This window comes from Mustela nigripes, chromosome 6 (genome assembly GCF_022355385.1).
Source record: "Mustela nigripes isolate SB6536 chromosome 6, MUSNIG.SB6536, whole genome shotgun sequence".
NCBI classification, from domain to species: domain Eukaryota; kingdom Metazoa; phylum Chordata; class Mammalia; order Carnivora; family Mustelidae; genus Mustela; species Mustela nigripes.
In genome coordinates, this window is record NC_081562.1 from 106,957,421 (window position 1) to 106,980,221 (window position 22,801).

The 22,801-nt window shown below is 38.3% G+C and overlaps 1 protein-coding gene across 10 annotated transcripts in view; it reads left to right on the top strand.

Annotated features, from left to right (window-relative positions):
• CACNA1C (calcium voltage-gated channel subunit alpha1 C) overlaps positions 1–22,801 on the top strand; it is a 641,635-nt gene that overhangs the window by 591,559 nt on the left and 27,275 nt on the right. For all 10 annotated transcript variants that reach the window (XM_059403911.1, XM_059403906.1, XM_059403901.1 and 7 more), the window contains 4 exons: positions 3,497–3,662; positions 4,243–4,370; positions 5,007–5,103; positions 6,884–6,986. In XM_059403911.1, coding sequence (XP_059259894.1) covers positions 3,497–3,662; positions 4,243–4,370; positions 5,007–5,103; positions 6,884–6,986 — 494 coding nt within the window. The remainder of the gene's footprint in view (positions 1–3,496; positions 3,663–4,242; positions 4,371–5,006; positions 5,104–6,883; positions 6,987–22,801) is intronic.

Sequence of the window (22,801 nt, forward strand, 5' to 3'; positions counted from 1 at the left end):
GAGTCCTGAGACCCAGTCCCATGGGAGGCTCCTGGCTCAGTGGGGAGTCTGCTTCTTCCCTGCTTCCTCTGCCCCTCTCCCTACTCCCACCACTGACACTCACAAGCACACTCTCTCTCTAAAATTAAATAAATCTTTTTTTTTAATGGGCAAAAGACTTGAATAGATTTTGAATAGACATTTCTCTGAAGATACATGAATGAGCAAGGAGCACATGAAAAGATGCCTAACATCACTAACCACAGGGAAATGTAAATCAAAACCACAGCGAGCTACTACCTCATATTCATTAAGAAGGCTACTATCCAAAAACAAAACAAAACGAAATGGGAAACAAGTGTTGGCAAGGATGTGGAGCAATTGGAACCCTTATGCCCTGTTGCAGGATATAAAAAAGCATAATCATTGTGGAAAATCATATGATGGTTCCTCCAAAAATTAAAAATAAAATTATCATATGATCCATCAATTCCACTTCTGGGTATATATCCCAACCAAGAATAGAAGAGATATTTGTGCACCTATGTGGAAGCAACCCAACTGCCCATTGATAGGTAATAGATAAGCAGAATGTAGTGTATATATATATATATATATATATATATATATATATATATATACAATAAAATACTATTCAGCCTTGAAAAAGGAAGGAATTCTGCAATATGCTACCACAGGGTTGAAGCTCAAGGACAGTACTAAGTGAAATAAGCTAGTCACAAAAAGACAAATACTATGTGATTCCACGTATTTTAGGTACTTAGTCAAAATTGTAAACACAGAAAAAGTAGAATCGTGGTTGCCAGGGTCTGGAATGACGGTGGGGAGAAGAGAACAGGGACTTATTAGTTAATAGGCACAGAGTTTCAGTTTTACAAGATGAAAAAATTATGGGGCTGGATGGTGGTAATGGCTACACAACAAGGTGAATGTATTTAATACCAGTAAATGAAACACTTAAAAATGGTTAAGATGGTTAATTCTTTGTTATGTGTATTTTACTACAATAAAAAAAAATAAAACCTCTTTTCAAAATTAATTGCCCAAGTAAACTATACAAGAGAAACTGCAAAGCTAAGAGAATTCAGCAAATCTTTTACAGATAAATATAACTTCTTAAATGTACTGCTTATAATAACATCTTATTTATTTATTTCAAATAAGATACCTAGAAATAATCTAACAAAAGATATACATGGGGAACTATAAAAATTTCTTAAAAGACATTAAACAAATGGAAAGATATGCCATGTTGATGGCTGGGACACTTAATGTTACCAAAATATCAAATTCTCCAAGTTAATCTATACAATTCCAATAAGACTCTCAGTGGGATTATTCACGGAACTTGATGAGCTGATTCTAACGTGTCTGTGTAAGAAAAAAGGAAAAATGAATAGCCAAGGCAATTTTGAAGAACAACAAGCTGGAAGGACTCACTGTTTATAAGAGAGCAAGACTTAATACAAAGCTTCGTGATTAGGACTGTGTGATCCTTTTGTACCTACAGAGACAAATAAACCTACAGAATAGAATGAAAAGGCAACACAAGACCCACACACATCTATGGAAATATAATTTATGTCAGAAAGGATATTTCAAATCAGTAGGTAAAGATGAACTTGCTAAATAAATTGTACTAAGAAAATTGGTTATCTACACAGGAAAAGATAAAGCATATTTCTACCTTATATCAAGCACAAAAATACATTCCAGATTAATGCATTATTACAGAAAACAAAATTTAAGGATTTTTAGAATATATAGGAGAATATCTTTATGACCTAGAATAAGGAAAGATTTCTTCAAACAAGATGGCAAAAAAACAGTGAAATTTAAATTTTAGATTCATCAGGGGTTCCTGGATGGCTCAGTCAGTGGGTTAAATGTCCAACTCTTGATTTCAGCTCAGGTCATGATTTCAGGGTCATGGGATCAAGCCTCCTGTTGGGCTCTGCATATGGTGGGGAGTCTGCTTGAGATCCTCTCCCTCTCCCTTTGCCCCTCCCCAAGCTAACTCTCTCTATTTCTTGCTCTCAAATAAATAAATAAATCTTTAAAAAAGTAAAATAAACTTCAGATTCATTAAAATAAATAGGCTTCACCATAAATAAGGCTGTAGACAAGCCACAGACGGAAAGAAGGTACTTGTTATGCATGTAAATGACAAATGATAATAGAAAGAATATATTTTTTTAAAAAGACGACAAATGAACCAGAAGGCAACCCGAGAGACAGACTAAAATATGAACATTGCAGTTCAACAGAAGGCGAAATAAAAGTTCTTAACCCACTAACCATTTAAACACAAATTAAGACAGCAATGAAATATCATTTCACACCCATCATATGAGCAACATTTTTAAAAATTCACTAATATAAAGAGTTGACAAGTCTAAACCCATAGAATCAGAGTGTAGAAAAGGAATTGCCAGAAGCTGGATGGGGTGGAGATAGGAAGAAGTTAGTAAAAGGGTACACACTTTGATCTACCAGATAAAGAAGGTCTGAAGATCTATGGTGATGAAAGTTGATAACACTCTATTACATACTTGAAATTTGCTAAAATCTGAAATGTGCTCATCAAAGAAAATAAATATGTGAAGTGATGAGTGTGTTAATTAACTAGGTGGGAGGAATCCTTGCACAATGTAGAGTTGGATCAAATCATCATGATGGACACTTGAAATATCTTACAATTTTATTTGTCAGTTATACCTCAATAAAACAAACAAAAAAAAAGTCAACAGGTCTGCAGAGCAATGGCATTTGTCCCACACTGATGACAAGAGCATAATTCTTGGAGAAGCAGCAATAACTAGTGAAAACGAAGACATACCTACTTCACCTGGAAATTCCACTTTCTAAGCAGATATCAAGGCATGGACCTGCATGCTCATTGCAGGGTTCTTTGTAATAGCAAAAAAGGAAAGAAAAGGGAAAGCTTTAACAGGACAGCAGGTTTTTTAAAATGGTATATACAGGGCACCTGGATAGCTCAGTCAGTTAAGCATCTGCTTCTGGCTCAGGTTGTGATCCTGGGGTCCTGGGATCGAGTCTCACATTAGGCTCCTGCTCAGAGAGGTGTCTGCCTCTGCCTCTGCTCATGCTCTTGCTCTTGCTTTCTCTCAAATAAATAAATAAAATCTTTTTTAAAAATTGGTATATACATAGAATATACTGCTATATAGCAGTTAAGATGAGTAAATGAGAGCCGAATGGATAAATCTCCAAAACTTAATATGAGTGGCAAAAAGAGGAACTTTTCAGAAAAGGTGGTTTGTTCCCATCTATGGAAAGCTTTAAAACATTCAAAACAATGCCATGTATCTTCATATTTAGTGAACATTAGTCAGAGCATTCAGGGAATGATAAACACCAAGTTCAATTTAGTAGTTCCCTCTGGGGGAGGAGGATTGGGCAAGGGATGAAGAAAAGATCCAGAAATATGAGATGGGCCCCACGGGTGGTGGACTCTCTCACCGCTCTCCCCTAGGTGTGCCACAGGGGAGGCATGGCAGGATATCATGCTGGCCTGCATGCCAGGAAAGAAGTGTGCCCCCGAGTCAGAGCCCGGCAACAGCACAGAAGGTGAAACTCCCTGTGGCAGCAGCTTCGCGGTCTTCTACTTCATCAGCTTCTACATGCTCTGTGCCTTCCTGGTAAGCAGAGGTGGGACTAAACAGCCACAGATCATTCATGTGCAGTTCAAGGCAGCCCAGGCCCGCTATCTATCCCTGCAGCTTGCAGTCAGAGGAACCAGCTTGGAAAGACTCAGTTAGTAGCAGTGTCCAACCACTAGAAAAGGGCACAAAGCCCTGGGCCAGAGTGAGCCCAACCAGCACCTTTCTTATCTCTTATTGGCTCTTGTCATGGTGGCAGTGTCCCAGGGGACAGAAGGGATATTGGGGGGGGGGGGCGGCTAGAGGCAACCGATATGTTTTGGATACTTTGATGAGGAGTGTGAAAAAAAGGTGGTGGAGAAAGCTGCCCTCTGTCCTTGGCAACCCTACCCAAAGTTTGGTATGAGGGAAACTCTACAGCCCTCATGTGGGATTCATCCCACACCATTCCGAGGAGACCCGTGTCAGGTTCATAGCCAAGAGACAAATATCCAGGGGCTGATATTTTAAATGGTAAATAGAGCTGGTCTTCAGAAATGTAGGCTTCTGCCATGCATGGCACTAACTGGCAAAGTGTATTTAAGTGGCAAGAAACGCTTCATATCTCTGTTCTCTGCAGATCATCAACCTCTTTGTAGCTGTCATCATGGACAACTTTGACTACCTGACAAGGGACTGGTCAATTCTTGGTCCCCATCATCTGGATGAATTTAAAAGAATCTGGGCAGAGTATGATCCTGAAGCCAAGTAAGTTCCCAGAGGGAAATACTGATTCCCAAAGCCCAGAGGACACAGTGTGACCATACCCACAGAAGAGGTTCAACACAGGTTAGCGTTGGGTAGATTGATTAGAAACACTGAATTGCTCCAGAACCCAGGGTCAAGGGTCAAGGGCCAGCAATAGTAGGCCAAGCATCTTTGACTAAGTCAAAAACATATCTATTTTCAGTTGAATAGAAGGATGGGAGATCCTTGTGTCAAGAGTAACTAGTAAGTATTCAAGTTAAAATGTTTAGAGTCAAGTAGATCTCAACTCTATTCCTGCCTTGGGTACAAGGATACCCTCATTGGTCAATTACATTTGGTTGACACTTAATAAATGCCTTTTGGACCTATTTAGATTGCCACAGCAAGTATATGTGAGAATCTCATTGCACTACCTGAAGTTCCTCCCACATTCAACATAGAACTGGTGGAAAATTGCTCATTAAAATCTAAACATGTATATATTGGTTTTAGAGTTTTGCCATGCAATTCTGCAATGCTGCACTGAGATTAACCAATAGGGCAACAGCTGTGGAGAGTCTAATACGTGAGTCTTGGGCTACAGGCTGAAACCATGACCCTCTGACTGATCTTTCCTTCTGCCTTTCCTCTTTTTAGGGGTCGGATCAAACACCTGGATGTGGTGACCCTGCTCAGGCGGATTCAGCCCCCACTGGGTTTTGGGAAGCTATGCCCTCACCGCGTGGCTTGCAAAGTAAGAGATAATCTGGTTTCACAGGAGAAAAAGAAAATATGGGAGGGAAGAAGCCTATTTGTCTCGTGACCTTGGTCAGGCCACTGATACTTTAAGAAAGTGAAGATAATATTTTATGTGCTAAAGAAATAGGCCTGAGCCAGATTATATTTTAAGGTTCCTTCCAACAATAAACCCTCAGATTCTATAAAAGAAAACTGAAGTGAATGCCTCATGATCCAACAAGCCACATGCCCAGTCCCATCAGGTTTTACCACCTAGTCATCCTGGAAGACTTTCAGCCAAGGATGAATAGATTAAGGGTTCTCCTCCTGGGATCAGAGGGCTATTAAAGGGTCCATGCATCAGCGTCAGGGACCTGTAAAGCCCTAAAATTGTGTACAAAATCACTGAAACACTCACAAATTGTACCAAAGAGAGGATCCATCTTGTTCATCAGATTTCTAAGTGAGTCTTTAGACCCAACTCTTGCTCATGTGACCCTCACATGACCTTGAGAGTGAACACTCCATAAATTGTGTGCTCAGGTACCTCTCTTACCTCACTGTAATCTCAACCAGGTAGCCGTTGCTGAAGAGTACTGTTTCTAATCTATCCTCTCTTCTTTTAATTCCCACTTCCACCATTCCATACTCCCTGTTGGAATAACAATGAGCTGAAAGGGGTTGGGGGAAGTGAGGTCAGAGAGCTGTATAGAAGAAGCACAAATAGAAAACCTCAACTCCAGATAATCCATTCATGGGAAATAGAGAATTGGATTGTGCTCCATTTTGCTCAGTTTTTTCTCACCTATATCTCCATTTTGTTCCCAAAAAAATTTTAGAAGATTTCCAAGGTTATATAAGATATGAGGAGGGGAAAAAAGCACAAGTTAAATGTAAAGTCAAAGCCCAATGGACAAAATAGCAGGGACAAGTGTGGCCTGCATGAGGTGATAGTGCATCCATCACAGCCTCCAAAGGGGCCTGAACAGGCTACCAATGTGTTCAGCTTCCCAGTGACTGCTCCACAATTCACACTGTTCATGAAAGTCAAGAAGACCCATCACTCAGGAAAATTATAACTCTTCTTGGCACTATGATTAATAAGAGGACACCATGTGATCTAACAAATAACATCTTTGACCATATCTTGAGAGCAAATGCCAGAATAACTTTCATGGTCCTCTTTCTCATAATTACTCTGCTGTGTGCTGAGTCCCCACACCAGGGCACAATGCAGCAACAGCAATTTGGGCCTGTGAGAAAGGAGAGAAAAGGGCAATTCACCCAGTCAACAAGCTTTTGACCCAGCCTGATGCAGAGGTATGTTTTTTTAATATACAGAAAAGAGGATACACTGTGCCTCCTGCAATTCAAACCTGCCATTATTGTCTCTCTTAGCAAGGTTCTGGATGAATGCTGGCTGGCAGGTGGGCTCCTGGCAAGTGTCTGGCATGCCAGTAGAGAGTGTATCCATATGCCTGAGTAGACCTTTGAGCTGAGGAGGGTGTTGGGTGGGCTTAACATGTCTTTGTGGGAGCAAGGGTCTAATAAGGAAAAATTCCATTCCTGCCTCACTGGGTACAGAAGGGTGAGAGTACTTATGGGAGAGCTGAAATTCTCCCCAGAAGAGGTTTTGAATACATTTTAGTGACCCATGCCTCCAACCCCTACCTGCTGCTGACACTTGCACACAAGTTTGAAGGCTCCCTCCCAGCACTCTCCTGCCATGGTGGTTCTGTAGATCGTTTGAGAACTGTTTGCTATAATCACCAACTTTGCCTCCTCTTAACCTCCAGCGCCTGGTCTCCATGAACATGCCTCTGAACAGTGATGGGACAGTCATGTTCAATGCTACCCTGTTTGCCCTGGTCCGGACAGCCCTGCGGATTAAAACAGAAGGTAAGGGTCATCTGAGGGCTACTGGGAGAACCATTTAGAAGATCTAGCAGACTAACCCAACAGCTGGCAAAATGCTCCCAAGATCTTCCCATTCTGGGTAGTATCAGAGCACAGGTTCAGTGGTAACCTTCACATCCAGGGATGTTGAAGAGCCTGGCCTACTCTTGTTTCCTTTGCTCCTTGAATGGTTTTTTCGTCTCTAGCATATTTACTTTGAATTCTAGCACTCCATTAATTTCTAGAAATTATTCTGGATGATATCTTGAAGTCATCGTTTATAGTTCAAAAAGCATAAGGTGAATGTTCCCTAAAGCAGGGCTAAACCCTATCAAAATGGAATGTTACTGACTGTGTCGATCTCTCAAATGCTTAATTTCTTTTTAAATTAGAACTGTCAAAAGGGGGTCGTATTGGCAAATGGTGACTATGGTCAAAGTCATCACATACAATTGTACAAGCTGTGCCTGGATCAAGGTGTTCAGCCAGCCAACAGGTGTGGTTTAAGATCTCACCTGTGCTCTACTGGTTGGGCCATGCTCCCTCGGGTCCATGTTCACCTGAAGGGATACCTTCTGGTTTGTACAAAGTTACAAACTGCTAGCAGCAGCCCTGGCTGAGATAATCTACTGTCTTTATAGATGATGAGTATTTCTGAACCACTATGTGGGAAAAGCTACATAGAATGTACCTAGAAAGATGTGACTGCTCACAAACAGCTTCTAGCTTATTATAGTGTTTTATAGAATGTGATCAAAAGACCACCTGCCTCAGATTCAGCCATTGAAGCTTGTTTAAAATGTGATAAGTCATTTATTCTCTCTCTACTTCAGCTCCTTCATTGGTAAAATAAGAAAGATAATGATGTGTAGAAATTCAGTTCAGTGAATAATCCAGCAGAGAAGTGCCTTTCTCACTTAAATCCTTCCAGAAAATAATAGAAACATCTAAAATGAAGGGAAACAAGAACGAGGCTAGCAAGACATATGTTAAAATAATGAACTAATCTTTAAAAAATTAAAAATGGTTCAAGTTATGCTGCCAAACTAAAGAGAAACAAAGGCTGAGGGAGGCAGTCCAAAATGTTGGCATAAGAAGACCCTGAACTCACCTCCTCCCAAGGCTACACCAAATCTACACCCACATATGGAGTGATTCTTCTGGGAAAACTGAGTGCTGATTGAACAACTTCTACACAACAAAGGTTAGAGGGACCACACAGAAAATGACAGGAAAGATTAAGATATGGTAACTATGGGAAACCCTTTTCCAACAAAGCAATGTGACAACCTGCAGTGAGGAAGAATAACAGTGAGAGCACTATACCCAAATTCACCCAACCTGGGACACAGGAAGAACAGTGGCTTAAAGGGCAACAACACTATAAGTGAAGGAAATCCATTTATATCCACTAAATGGCAGAGGAAGGGGAACTACTGGAGTTCTCTTCAAGTTGGAGGTACCAACAAGCACCATTGTTTACATTCCCCTCCACCTTGATAGTGCAGATGGGAGCAGGATCCAGGTGCTCTAGTTGGCCTGCTAGGGTTACTCCAATGAGCCTTAACCTACACCAGCTCTCCCCAAGATAACCCTCCACCCATCCCTGCCCCACCCTGCCAAGGTGACCTCCAGTTTCAGTGTATTCCCAGATACCTCAGCCAGTGCCTGCTTAGGCTCAAGCCATTCCATCAGGGTCATCCAGGCATAGTGCACCCCTGGACTCCCCCAGGACATATTGGCTTCAGATCCAGCCAGCCAGCCAAAGCTTCCAGGCATATGCAATGTACACATGGAATGTACACAATGTACACAAGACTACACCTTAAGATAGGGAGTGGTGGCTATTCCACCTAATATGTAGAGACTAACACTGAAAATCAAACAAAATAAGGAGACAGGAGAATATCTTCTAAATGAAAGAACAAGATAAATCCCCAGGAGGAAAAAATTCTGATGAAATGGTGACAGGTTATTTGCCAGACAAAGTAGAGTTCAAGGTAATGGTCATAAAGGTGTTCACCAGACAAACCATAAGTGACTCTTAATCTCACAAAACAAACTGAGGGTTCCTGGGGGAAGGGGGGTTGGGAGAAGGGGGGTGGGGTTATGGACATTGGGGAGGGTATGTGCTATGGTGAGTGCTGTGAAGTGTATAAACCTGGTGATTCACAGACCAGTACCCCTGGGGATAAAAATATGTTTATAAAAAATTTAAAAATTTAAAAAATAATAATAATAATAAAAAGTGTTCACCAAAGTCAAGAGAAGAATGGAGGAACACAGTGAAAAGTTCAACAAAGAGTTAGAAAATATAAGAAAGTACCAGAGAGCTGAAGAACACAATAATTGAATTGAAAAATATGCTAGGAATCAACAGCAGATTAGATGATACAGAAGAATGGCTTAGCAATCTGGAAGACAACAGTGGAAATCACCCAGTTGGAACAGCAAAACAAAAAAAGAATTTTTAAAAATGAGAATAGTTTTAACTTCCTTAATTTGGGGAAGGAAACAGGCATTCAAGTCCAGGAGTCACAGAGAAACCCCCTCAAAATCGACAAAAATAGGTCAACACCTCAAGATATAATAGCTTGCAAATTTCAGAGATAAAGAAAAAATCCTGAAAGCAGCCCAGGACAAAATGGTCTTAACCTACAAGAGTAGAAACATAAGGCCAGCAGCAGACCTGTCGACAGAGACCTGGCAGGCCAGAAAAGGCTGGCATGATATATTCATTGTGCTAAATGGGAAAATACACAACAAAGAATAGCTGTTATTCAGAATAGAGGAGAGATAAAGGCTGACATTCAGAATAGAAGGAGAGATGAAGAATGTCCAGGACAAACAAAAGCTAAAGGAATTTGTGAACACTAAACCAGCCCTGCAGGAACTATTAAAGGGGATCCTTTGAATGAAGAGAGAGCCCAAACTAACAAACACCAGAGAGGAACATAGACAATCTACAAAAACAGTGACTTTACAGGTGATACAACGGCATTAAATTCAGATCTTCCAATATTTACTCTGAATGTAAATGGACTAGGTGCTCCAATCAAAAAACATAGGGTGTCAGATTGGATTAAAAAAAAAAAAAAGACCCATTGATATGCTGTCTACAGGAAATTCATTCTAGACCGAAAGACACCTCCAGATTGAAAGTGAGAGGGTAGAGGACCATTTATCATGCTAATGGACATCTAAAGAAAGCTGGAGTAGCAATCCTTATATCATACAAATTAGATTTTAAACCAAGACTGTAATAAGAGATGAAGAAGGACACTCTATCATAATAAAAGGGTCTATCCAACAAAAAGACCTAACAATTGTAAATATTTATGCCCTTAATTTGGGAACAGCCAATTATATAAACCAATTAATGACAAAATTAAGGAAATACATTGATAATAATACAGTAATAATAGGGGACTTAACACCCCACTCACAACAATAGACAGATCATCTAAGCAGAAGATCAACAAAGAAACAAGGGCTTTGAATGACACACTGGAACAAATGGACTTCACAGATATATACAAAGCATTCCATCTTAAAGCAACAGAATACACATTCTTCTCAAGTTCACATGGGATAGTCTCCAGATGAGATCACATAATGGGTCACAAATCAGATCTCATGTGGTATAAAAAGACTGAGATTATACCATTCATATTTTCATACCACAATGCTTTAAAACTTGAACTCAATCACAAGAAAAAATTTGGAAGGAACACAAATACATGGAGGCTAAAGAGCATCCTACTAAAGAATGAATGGGCCAATCAGGAATTTAAAGAAGTTTTTTAAAAAATACATGGAGGCAAATAAGAGTGAAAACATGACAGTTTAGAACCTTTGGGATGCAACAAAGGTAGTCCTAAGATGGAAGTATATAGCAATACAGGCCTTTCTCAAGAAACAAGAAAACTCTCAAATACACAACCTAACTTTACACCTAAAGGAATTGGGAAAAGAACAGCAAATAAAGCCTAAATCCAGCAGGAGAAGAGAAATAATAAACAGTAGGGCAGAAATCAATAATATAGAAATTAAAAAAAAAAAAAACAGTTGAGCAGAACAATGAAACTAGGAGCTGGTTCTCTGAAAGATTTAATAAGATTGATAAACCCCTAGCCAGATGTATCAAAAAAGAAAAGAAGAAGGACCCAAATAAATGAAATCATGAATGAACAAGGACAGATCACAACCAACACTGAAGAAATACAAACAACTATAAGAGAATATTATGAGCAATTATATGCCAACAAATTAGGCAATCTGGAAGAAAAGGATGCATTCCTTGAAAAATATAAATTACTGAAACTGAAACAGGAAGAATGAGAAACCTGAACAGGCCCATAACCAGCAAAGAAATTGAATCAGTAATTAAAAATCTAATAAAAAAGAGTCCAGAGTCAGATGGCCTCCCAGCAGAATTCCAACAAACATTTAAAGAATTAATACCTATTCTTCTGAAGCCATTAAAAAAAAAAATAGATATGGAAAGAAAACTTCCAAACTTATTCTATGAGGCCAGCATTATCTTGATCCCCAAACCAGGCAAATACCCCATCAAAAGGGAGAACTACAGACCAATATCCCTGATGAAAATGGATGCAAAACTTCTCACCAAGATATTAGCTAATAGGATCCAACAGTACATCAAAGGGATTATTCACCATGACCAAGAGGGATTTGTTCCTGGGCCACAGGGTAGTTCAACATTCATAAATCAATGTGATACACCATGTTAATAAAAGAAAGAACAGAACCATATGATTCTCTTAATCAATGCCAAAAAAGCATTTGACAAAACACAGCATCCTTTCTTGATAATTAAAAAAAAAAAAAAAAAAAAAAAAAAAAAACCTGTCTGCCATTTAGGGTTAGAGGGAACATACCTCAATATCACAAAAGCCATATACAAAAAACCCACAGCAAATATCATCTCAATGGGGAAAAACTTAATGCTTTCCCCCTAAAGTTAGAACACAACAGGAATGTTCACTCTCACCACTGCTGTTCCACATGGTACTGGAATCAGCCCTCAGCTGATCAGACAACAAAAAGCAATCAGACAAAAAAAAGAAATAAAGGGCATCCAAGTCAGCAAAAGACATCAAACTTTCACTCTTTGCAGATGACATGATACTCGACTTAGAAAACCCAAAAACTCAACCCAAAAATTATTAGAACTGATACAGGAATTCAACAAAGTGGCAGAATATGAAGTCAATGCACAGAAATCAGTTGCATTTCTATACACTAACAATGAAGCAAAAGAAAGAGAAATGGAGGACTCAGTCCCATTTACAATTGCACTAAAAACCATAAGATACCTAGGAGTAAACCTAAACAAAGAGGTAAAGGATTGGTACTCTGAAGACTACACAGCACTTGTGAAAGAAATTGAGGAAGACACAAAGAAACGAAAAATCATCCCATGCTCATGGATTAGAAGAATAAATATTGTTAAAATGTCTATACGACCCAAAACAATCCACACATTCAATGCAATCCTTATCAAAATACCATCAGCATTTTTCATAGAACTGGAACAAACAATCTTAAATTTTGTGTGGAACCAAAAGAGACCCTGAATAGCCAAAGGAATGTTGAAAAGGAAAACCAAAGCTGGAGGTATCACAATTCCAGAATTCAAGTCCTATTACAAAGCTGTAATCATCAAGACAGTATGGTACTAGCACAAAAAAGGATACACAGATCCATGGAAGAGAATAAGAACCCTCAACTCTGTGGTCAACTTATCTTCAACAAAGGAGGTAAGAATATCCAGTGTAAAAAAGACAGTCTCTTCCACAAATGCTGTTGGGAAAATTGGACAACCACATGCAAAAGAATGAAACTGGATCACTTTCTTACACCATACACCAAAAAAAACTCAAAATGAATGAAAGACCTAAATATGAGACAGGAATCCACCAAAACCCTAGAGGAGAACACAGACAGCAACCTCTTTGACTTTGACTGCAGCAACTTCTTGCTAGCCACATCTCCAAAGGCAAGAAAAACCAAAGCAAAAATGAACTATTGGAACTTCATCAAGATAAAAAGCTTCTACACAGCAAAGGTAACAATCAACAAAACTAAAAGCCTACAGAATGAGAGAAGATATTTGCAAATGACATATCAGATAAAGGGCTAGTATCCAAAATCTATAAAGAACTTATCAAACTCTACACCCAAAAAATTAAAAATCCAGTCAAGAAATAGGCAGAAGGGCATTTATCCAAAGAAGACATATAAATGGCCAACAGGCACATGAAAAAATGCTCAAAATCACTCATCATCAGAGAAATACAAATCAAAACCACAATGAGATACCACCTCACATCAGTCAGAATGAACAACTCAGGAAACAACAGATGTTGGCTAGGATGTGGAGAAAGGGGAACCCTCTTGCACTGTTGGTGGGAATGCAAACTGGTGCAGCCACTCTGGAAAACAGTATGGAGGTTCCCTAAAAAGTTAAAATAGAACTACCCTATGACCCAGCAATTACACTACTAGGTATTTATCCAGAAGATACAAACATAGTGATTCAGAGCGGCACATGCACCCCAATGTTTATAGCAGCGATGTCCACAATAGCCAAGCAATAGAAAGAGCCCAGATGTCCATCAACAAATAAATAGATAAAGAAGATGTGGTAAAAAAAAAAAAAAAAAGAAGAAGAAGAAGATGTGGTAGATAGATAGATAGATAGATACAGATATAGATATAATGGAATATTACTGAGCCATCAAAAAGAATGAACTCTTGCAATTTGCAGTGATAGGGATGGAACATCAGGGTATTATGCTAAGCAAAATAAGTCAGTCAGAGAAAGACAAATACCATATGATTTTGTTCATATGTGGAATTTAAGAAACAAAACAGATGAACATAGGGGAAGGAAGGAAGAATAAAATAAGACAAAAATAGAGAGGGAGACAAACCATAAGACACTCTTAATCATAGGAAACAGACTGAGGGTTGCTGGAGGAGAAGGAGGTTGGGGGTGTGGGATAACTGGGTGATGGGCATTAAGGAGGTCACTGGAAGTAATCTGGTGAATCACTAAATTCTACCTCTGGAACTAATGATACAATATATGTTAATAAAAAGTGAGAATAGTTTTAAGAACTTCTAGAACAACATCAGATACACAAACATTCACATTATAGTAGTTCCAGAAGGAGTAGGGAAGTTATTTGAAGTTATTTGAAGAAATAATGGCTGAAAATTTCCCTAAGCTGGGAAAGAAACAGACATCCAGGTCCAGGAAGCACAAAGAGCCCTAAACAAGATGATCCCAAAAAACCACACCAAGGAATTTTATAATTAAATTGTCAAAAGTTAAAGACAAGGGGAGAGTTTTTAAAGTAGCAAGAGAAAGACAGCTTGTTACAGACAAAGGAACTGCCATAAGAGTATCAGCATATTTTTCAGCATAAAGTTTTCATGACAGAAGTAAGTGGAATAATATATTCAAAATACTGAAAGAGAAAACTGCCAACCAAGAAATCTCTACCTGGCAAGGTTATCATTCAGAACTGGAGGAGAGATAGTTTCCTAGGCAAGCAAAAGTTAAAGGAATTTATCACCACTAAACCAACCTTACCAGAAATATTAAAGGACCTTCTTTAAGCAAAAAAGAAAAATCTGTAACTGGAAGTAAGAAAATATATGAAAGAAAAATATTTGTTGGTAAAGGAAAATATATAGGAAATATGGTAAATCAGCCACTTTAAAAATAGTATGAGGATTAAAAGTCAAAAATAGTAATTTAACTATAACTACAGTAAGTAGTTAAGGAATACACAAAATTAAAACATGTCAGGGGCGCCTGAGTGACTCAGTTAGTTAAGTGTCTAACTTCTGATTTTGGCTCAGGTCATGACCTCACAGTCATCAGATCAAGTCCCACTTCAGGGCTCCACACTTAGCAAAGAATCTGCTTGAATTCTCTTTCTCCCTCTTCCTTTGTCCCTCTCCCTACTTTCTCTTTTTTCTCTCTCTCTATCTCTGTCTCCCTCTCAAATGAACAAATAAATCTTTTTTTTTAATTAAAAAATATAAGATGTCAAATAGGATGTTAGAAATATAAAATGTCGGGGTGGGGAGTAAAAATGTAGCGCTTTTAGAATGTGTTAAAAACAAATGACTATTAGCTTAAAATAGACTGCTATGTATATAGGTCAATATATATGAACTCATGGTAACCATAAACCAAAACTTACAATAGATAAAAAATAAAGAGAAAGGGACTCAAACAAAACGAAAGAAAACCATCAAACACAAATGAACAGAGAGAAGAAAAACAAAGCAGAAGAATTGCCATAACAAGCAGAAAACAGCTGACCAAGTGACAATAAGTACATACCTATTAATAATTACATTAAATATAAATGGACCAAGTGCTCCAATCAGAAGACATAGGGTGGCTGTATAGATTTTTTTAAAAGAACCATTTATATACTGCCTTTAAGAGACTCAAATCAGATCTAAAGCCACACAGAGACTGAAAATGAAGAGATGGAAAAATGATATTCCATGGAAATGGAAACAAAAAGGAAGTTGGTGAAGTAATACTCACATGAGACTAAATAAACTTTAAAAGAAAGACTATAACAAAAGACAAAGAAGAGCATTACATAATGATAAAGTGTTCAATCCAAGAAGAGATATAACATTTGTCAATATTCATGCTCCCAACATAAGAACATTTAAAAATATAAAGAAAATATTAATAGACACAAAGGGAGAAATTGACAGTAATACAATAATAGTAGGGAACTTTAATATTTCCCTTAACCAATGGATAAATCATCTACAGATTCAATAAGGAAATACTAGCCTTAAATGACACATTTGGCCAGAAGAACTTAATAGATATATATGAACATTTCATCCAAAACAACAGAATACACATTCTATTCAAGTGCACATGGAACATTTTCCAAGATAGGCCACAAAACAATTATTCATATATTAATAAATTCAAGAACACTGATATCATATCAAGCATCCTTTCTAACCACAATGTTGTGAAACTGGAAATTAATTACAAGAAGAAAACTGGAAAACACGCAAACATGTGGAAAATGAACAATATGTTACCAAACAACCAGTGGGTAAACAAAGAAATCAAAGAGGAAATTTTTAAAAATACCTTGAGACAAAAGAAAATAGAAACACAACTTTCCAAAATCAGTGGCATGTAACAAAGCAGTTCTAAGAAGGAAGTTCATAATGATACAGGCCTACCTCAAGAAACAAGAAAAATCCCAAATAAACCCTTGCATTCGGAGACATGCCTTGAAAGAATTTGCTGTGGCTGATGTCGAAGAGGTTACTGCCTATGTACTACTCTAGGATTTTGATGGATTCCTGTCTTACATTGAAGTCTTTCATCCATTTTCAGTTTATCTTTGTGTACAGTGTAAAAGAATGGTCGAGTTTCATTCTTCTTTGTATAGTTGTTCAATGTTCTCAACACCATTTATTGAAGAGACTGTCTTTTTTCCATTGGATATTTTTTCCTGCTTTGTCAAAGATTAATTGACCATAAAGCTGAGGGTCCATGTCTGGGCTCTATATTCTGTTCCATTGGCTGCAGGGGCACATATGTGAACTGGGAGCAGCTGGCAGTTTTAGAAGCAAAAGGGGCAGAGACGTGCCTGGGCATGGAAGTGAGGGCTGGAGTGCTGTTGTGGGGCACACAACCCAGGATGCTGCAGTTTTTAGCAGCACAGACAAAAACGGAGTCAGTGTAGCCTGAGAACAGACTGCAATCTCTCTGTTCTGAGACAGAAGTTTAGATATGGTCACTTCTGCTCTGACTCTTGGGAGAGCAGAACTCTGCCCAAACAGTATTGCCTGAGTAACAGCGCAACAGGCTCCTCCCCCAGAAGACAGGCTGGAAGAACAAGAGGCTGGCAACCCTAAGGTCCCTATAAAACAGGAGCATCTTGCTTCGGTTGTGGTCAATAACCTAGACTCTATATATTTCTTCAACCACCCCTCAACAGAATGACTAAAAGAAGGAACCCACAACACAGGAAAAATTCAGAGACCATGACCTTGGCCACAGAACTAATGGATATGGATATAATAAGCAAGATGTCAGAAATAGACTTCAGGGTAACAGTTATGCAGACAATAGCTAGGATGAAGGAAACCACTAATGGCAGCATAGATTCTCTAAGGGCAGAAATGAGAGCTGATCTGGCAGAACTTAAAAATGCTATCAATGAGATTCAATCTAATCTAGATACTCTAAAAGCTAGGGTAAATGAGGCAGAAGAATGAATTAGTGATCTAGAAGACAAACTGATAGAAAAGAAGGAACAGGAGGAGGCCTGGAACAAACAGCTTAATATGCATGAAAACAGAATTAGAGAAATAAATGGCACCATGAAACATTCCAATGTCAAAATTATTGGGATCCCTGGTGGGGAGGTGGTAGAGAGAGAGAGACAGAGGACTGGAAGAGATAGTTGAGCAAAGCATAGCTGAGAACTTCCCTAATCTGGGGAATAAAACAAGCATTTGTGTCATAGAGGCAGAGAGGACCCTTCCCAAGGTCAAGGAGAACAGACTCACACCCAGGCATGTAATAGTAAAACTCGCAAATCTTAAAACCAAGGAAATCATCTTAAGGGCAGTTAGGGGGAAAAGATTCCTTACATGCAGAGGGAGGAACATCAGAGTAATGTCAGACCTGTCCACAGAGACCTGGCAAGCCAGAAAGGGCTGGTAAGACATATTCAGGGTACTAAATGAGAAGAACATGCAGCCAAGAATACTTTATCTGGCAAGGCTCTGGTTTAGAATGGATGGAGAGATAAAGAGCTTCCAAGACTGGCAAAAACTGAAAGAATATGTGCCCACTAAGCTGGCCCTGCAAGAAATATTAAGTGGAGTTCTATAAAAGGAAAAAGACCCCAAGAGTGATATAGAACAGAAATTTACAGAGAAAATCTGTGGAAACAAGGACTTCACAGGTGATATGATGACAATTAAATTATATCTTTCAATAATCACTATCAACAGCCTGAGTGCTCCCATAAAACAGCACAGGGTTGCAGATTGTATAAAAAGACAGGACCCTATTTAAATTCAATTAATCAACATATAATACATCATCAGTTTCAGATGTAGAGTTCAATAATTCTTCAATTGTGTATAACATTCAGGGCTCATCATTATGCAAGTAATCTTAAAGAAACTACTGTTTGTCAAAATTTGGTGTGGTATCAAATATGTACATCCCCATGTTTCTTGTAAGGCTGGATTTTCTTCATGTGCTTCAAACAACACCACATATCACAATTGCCTGAATGCAAAATAAATATAAGAATTCAGATATCTTAAAAAAAAAAAAAAAAAGACAGGACCCATCTATATGCTGTCTCCAGGAGATTCATTTTGAACCTAAAGATACATCCAGACTAAAAGTGAAAGGATGGCAATTTTCATGCCAACAGGCCTCAAAAGAAAGCTGCAGTAGCAATTCTCTTATCAGACAAATTAGATTTTAAGCTAAAGACTGTACTTAGAGATACAGAAGGACATTATACCATTATTTTATATATATATGTTTTTTTTAATTTTTTAAACTTCTTTTCAGTGTACCAGAATTAATTGTTTATGTACCACACCCAGTGTTCCATGCAATATGTGCCCTCCATAATACCCACCACCAGGCTCACCCAATTTCAGACCAATATCCCTGATGAATATGGATGCTAAGATTCTCAACAAGATCCTAGCTAATAGGATCCAACAGTCCATTAAAAAGATTATCCATCATGACTAGGTGGGATTTATCCCTGGGTTGCAAGTGTGATTCGACATTTGCAAATGAATCAATGCAATAGAACAAATCAGTAAAAGAAGAGAGAAGAACCACATGGTCATCTCAATTGATGCAGAAAAAGCTTTTGACAAAATCTAGCATCTGTTCCTGATTAAAATGCTTCAAAGTATAGGGATAGAGGGAACATTCCTCAACTTCATCAAATCTATCTATGAAAAACCCACAGCAAATATCATCCTCAATGGAAAAAAGTTGACAGCCTTCCCTTTGAGATCAGGAACACGATAAGGATGCCCACTCTCACCACTCTTGTTCAACATGGTATTAGAAGTCCTAGCAACAGCAATTAGACAAAGAGAAATAAAAGGTATTCAAATTGGCAATAAAGAAGTCAAACTCTCTCTTTGCAGATGAAATGATACTCTCTATGGAAAACCCAAAAGACTCCACCCCCAAACTACTAGAACTCATACAGCAATTCAGTAATGTGGTAGGATTCAAAGTCAATGTACACTATACCATTCTTAAAGGGTCTATCCAAGAAGAGGATCTATAATTTACAATTGTAAATATCTATGCCCCAACATGGAAGCAGCCAACTACATAAACCAACTGTTAACCAAAATAAAGAGACATATTCATAATAATATGTTAATTGTAGGAGACCTCAACCCTCTCACTCTCAGCAACAGACAGGTTATCTAAGCAGAAAATCAACAAATACATATATATATATATCAGATATATATATATATCTGGTCCAGTGTGTCTCATATATGTGTGTGTGTGTATGTGTGTGTGTATACACAGAGAATATTCTACCCTAAAACAACAGACTACTCATTCTTCTTGAGCACACATGGAACTTTCTCAAGAATAGACCACATACTGGGTCACAAATCAAGTCTCAACTGATACCAAAAGACTGAAATTATTCCATGCATATTCTCAGACCACAGTGCTTTGAAACTGGAGGTCAATCACAAGAAAAAGTTTGGAAGAAATTCAAACACTTGGCAGCTAAAGACCATTCTGCACAAGAATGTTTGGATCAACCAGAAAATCAAAGAACTTAAACAATTCAAGTGAACAAAAACACTTCAGTCCAAAACCTGTGGGATACAGCAAAGGTGGTCCTGAGGGGGGGAAGTACATAGCCATCCAAGCCTCACTCAGAAAAATAGAAAAATTCCAACTACCTTTACACCTTAAAGAAGTAGAGAATCAACAACAAATTAACCCTAAGCCATGCATGAGGAAGGAAATAATTAAGATTAGAGCAGAGAATTAGAAACCAAAAATACAGTAGAACACAACAAAACTGGAAGCTGATTCTTTGAAAGAATTAATAAGATCTATGAGCCACTGGCCAGATTATCCAAAAGAAAAGAGAAAGGACCCAAATTAATAAAATTATGAATTAAAGGGGAGATACCATAACACCAAGGAAATAGACACAATCATCAGAAATTTTTATCAACAGCTATATGACAATAAGTAATCTAGAAGAAATGAATGCATGCTTAGAAACCTATTCTGTTCCATTGATCTATGTATCTGTTTTTGTGCCAGTACCATGGCACAGCTTTGTAATATAGCTTGAAATTAGGCAGTGTGATGCCCCCAGCTTTGTTTTTCTTTCTTTTTTTTTTTTTTTTAAAGATTTTATTTATTTATTTGACAGAGAGAAATCACAAGTAGTCGGAGAGGCAGGCAGAGAGAGAGAGAGGGAAGCAGGCTCCCCGCTGAGCAGAGAGCCTGATGCGGGACTCGATCCCAGGACCCCGAGATCATGACCTGAGCCGAAGGCAGCGGCTTAACCCACTGAGCCACCCAGGCGCCCCTGTTTTTCTTTTTCTACTTTTGGGACTTCATCAAGATAAAAAGGTTCTGCACAGCAAAGGAAACAGTCAATAAGACAAAGAGGCAACCCACAGAATGGAAGAAGATATTTGCAAATGACACTACAGATAAAGGGCTGGTATCCAAGATCTATAAAGAACTTCTCAAACTCAACACCTCCTCCCCCAAAAAAAAATCAAGTCAAAAAATGGGCAGAAGATATGAACAGACACTTTTCCAAAGAAGACATATATGAATGGATAACAGACACATGAATAAATGTTCAAGATCATTAGCCATCCAGGAAATTCAAATCAAAACCATATTGAGATACCACCTTACACCCAGTTAGAATGGCAAAAATTGGCAAGGCAAGAAACAACAGATGTTGGAGAGGATGTAGGGAGAGGGAAACCCTCTTACATTGTTGGTGGGAATGCAAGCTGGTAGAGCCACTTTGGAAAACAGTGTGGAGTTTCCTCAAAAATTTAAAAATGGAGCTACCTTATGATCCAACAATTGCACTACTGGGTATTTACCCCAAAGATACAGATATACTGAAAAGAAGGGGAAAATGCACCCCAATGTGTATAGCAGCAATGTACCCAATAGCCAAACTGTGGAAGGAGCTGAGATGCCCTTCCACAGATGAATGAATAAAGAAGATGTGGTCCACATAAACAATGGAATATTACTCAGCCACCAGAAAGTATGAGTACCCACCATTTGCATTGACATCGACAGAACTGGAGGAGATTATGCTAAGTGAAATAAGTCAAGCAGAGAGACAATTATCATATGGTTTCACTTATATATGGAACATAAGGAATAGCATGGAGGACATTAGAAGGAAAGGAAAAATGAAGGAGGTAGGAATCAGAGAGGGAGATGAACCATGAGAGACTATGGATTCCGGGAAAGAAACTGAGGGTTTCATAAGGGAGGTGGGGGTGGTGGGGATGAGTTCGCCCAGTGATGGGTATTAAGGAAGACGTGTATTGCATGGAGCACTGGATGTTATATGCAAACAATGAATCATGGAACACTACATCAAAAACTAATAATGTACCGTATGGTGACTAATATAACATAATAAAATAAAATAAAACATGGAGGAAGAATTTTTTTTAAGTCCCAAATAAACCATCTGACTCTATACCCAAAATAACTTTTAAAAAAAGAGGAACAAAGCCCAATATTAGTAAAGGGAAGGAAGTAATAAAGACCAGAGTGGAAATAAATGAAATAGAGATGGGGGGGGGGGGAGAAGAAGAAGAAGAGATAATAAAAGTAAGAGCTTTTTCTCTTTTTTTAAGATTTTTTAAAAATTTATTTGTCAGAGAGTACAAGCAGGGGGAGCAACAGGCAGAGAGAGAAGCAGGCTCCCCACTGAACAGGAAGCCTGATGCAGGATTTTATCCCAGGGACCTGTGATCATAACCTGAGCCGAAGGCAGACACTTAACTGACTGTGCCACCCAGGCATCCCAAGAGCTGGTTCTTTGAAAAGATCAATGAAATCAACAGCCAAACTCAAGAGAAAAAGGGAGAGGACCCAAATAAATAAAATCAGAAATGAAGGAAAAGTTACAACGAACACCACAGAAATACAAAGGCTAAGACATTACTACAATTATACACCAACAAATTGGAAAGCTTAAAAGAAATGGATAAATCCTAGAAATACATAATCTTCCAAGGCTGAAACACACACACACACACACACACACACACACACACACACACACAAATAGAAAATCTGAATAGATCAATTACAAGTAATAAAATTGAAACAGTGATTTTTAAACTCCAAAACAACAGAAGTCCAGGACCAGATGGCTTCATGGCTTAATTCTACCAAACATTTAAAGAAGAGTTAGTACCTATTCTCAAATTATTCCAAAAGACTGAAGAGGAAGGAAGTCTTCCAAACTTATTTTACAAGGTCACATTACCCTGTTACCAAAACCAAAGATAACACAAGAAAGAAAATTACAGACCAATATATCTGATAATATAGATGTAAAAATCCTAACAAAATTTTAGCAAAAAATTTTCAATGATACATGAAAAGGATCATACACCACAATCAAGTGAAATTTATTCCAGAGATGCAAGGATGGTTCCACGCCCACAAATTAATCAGTGTGATA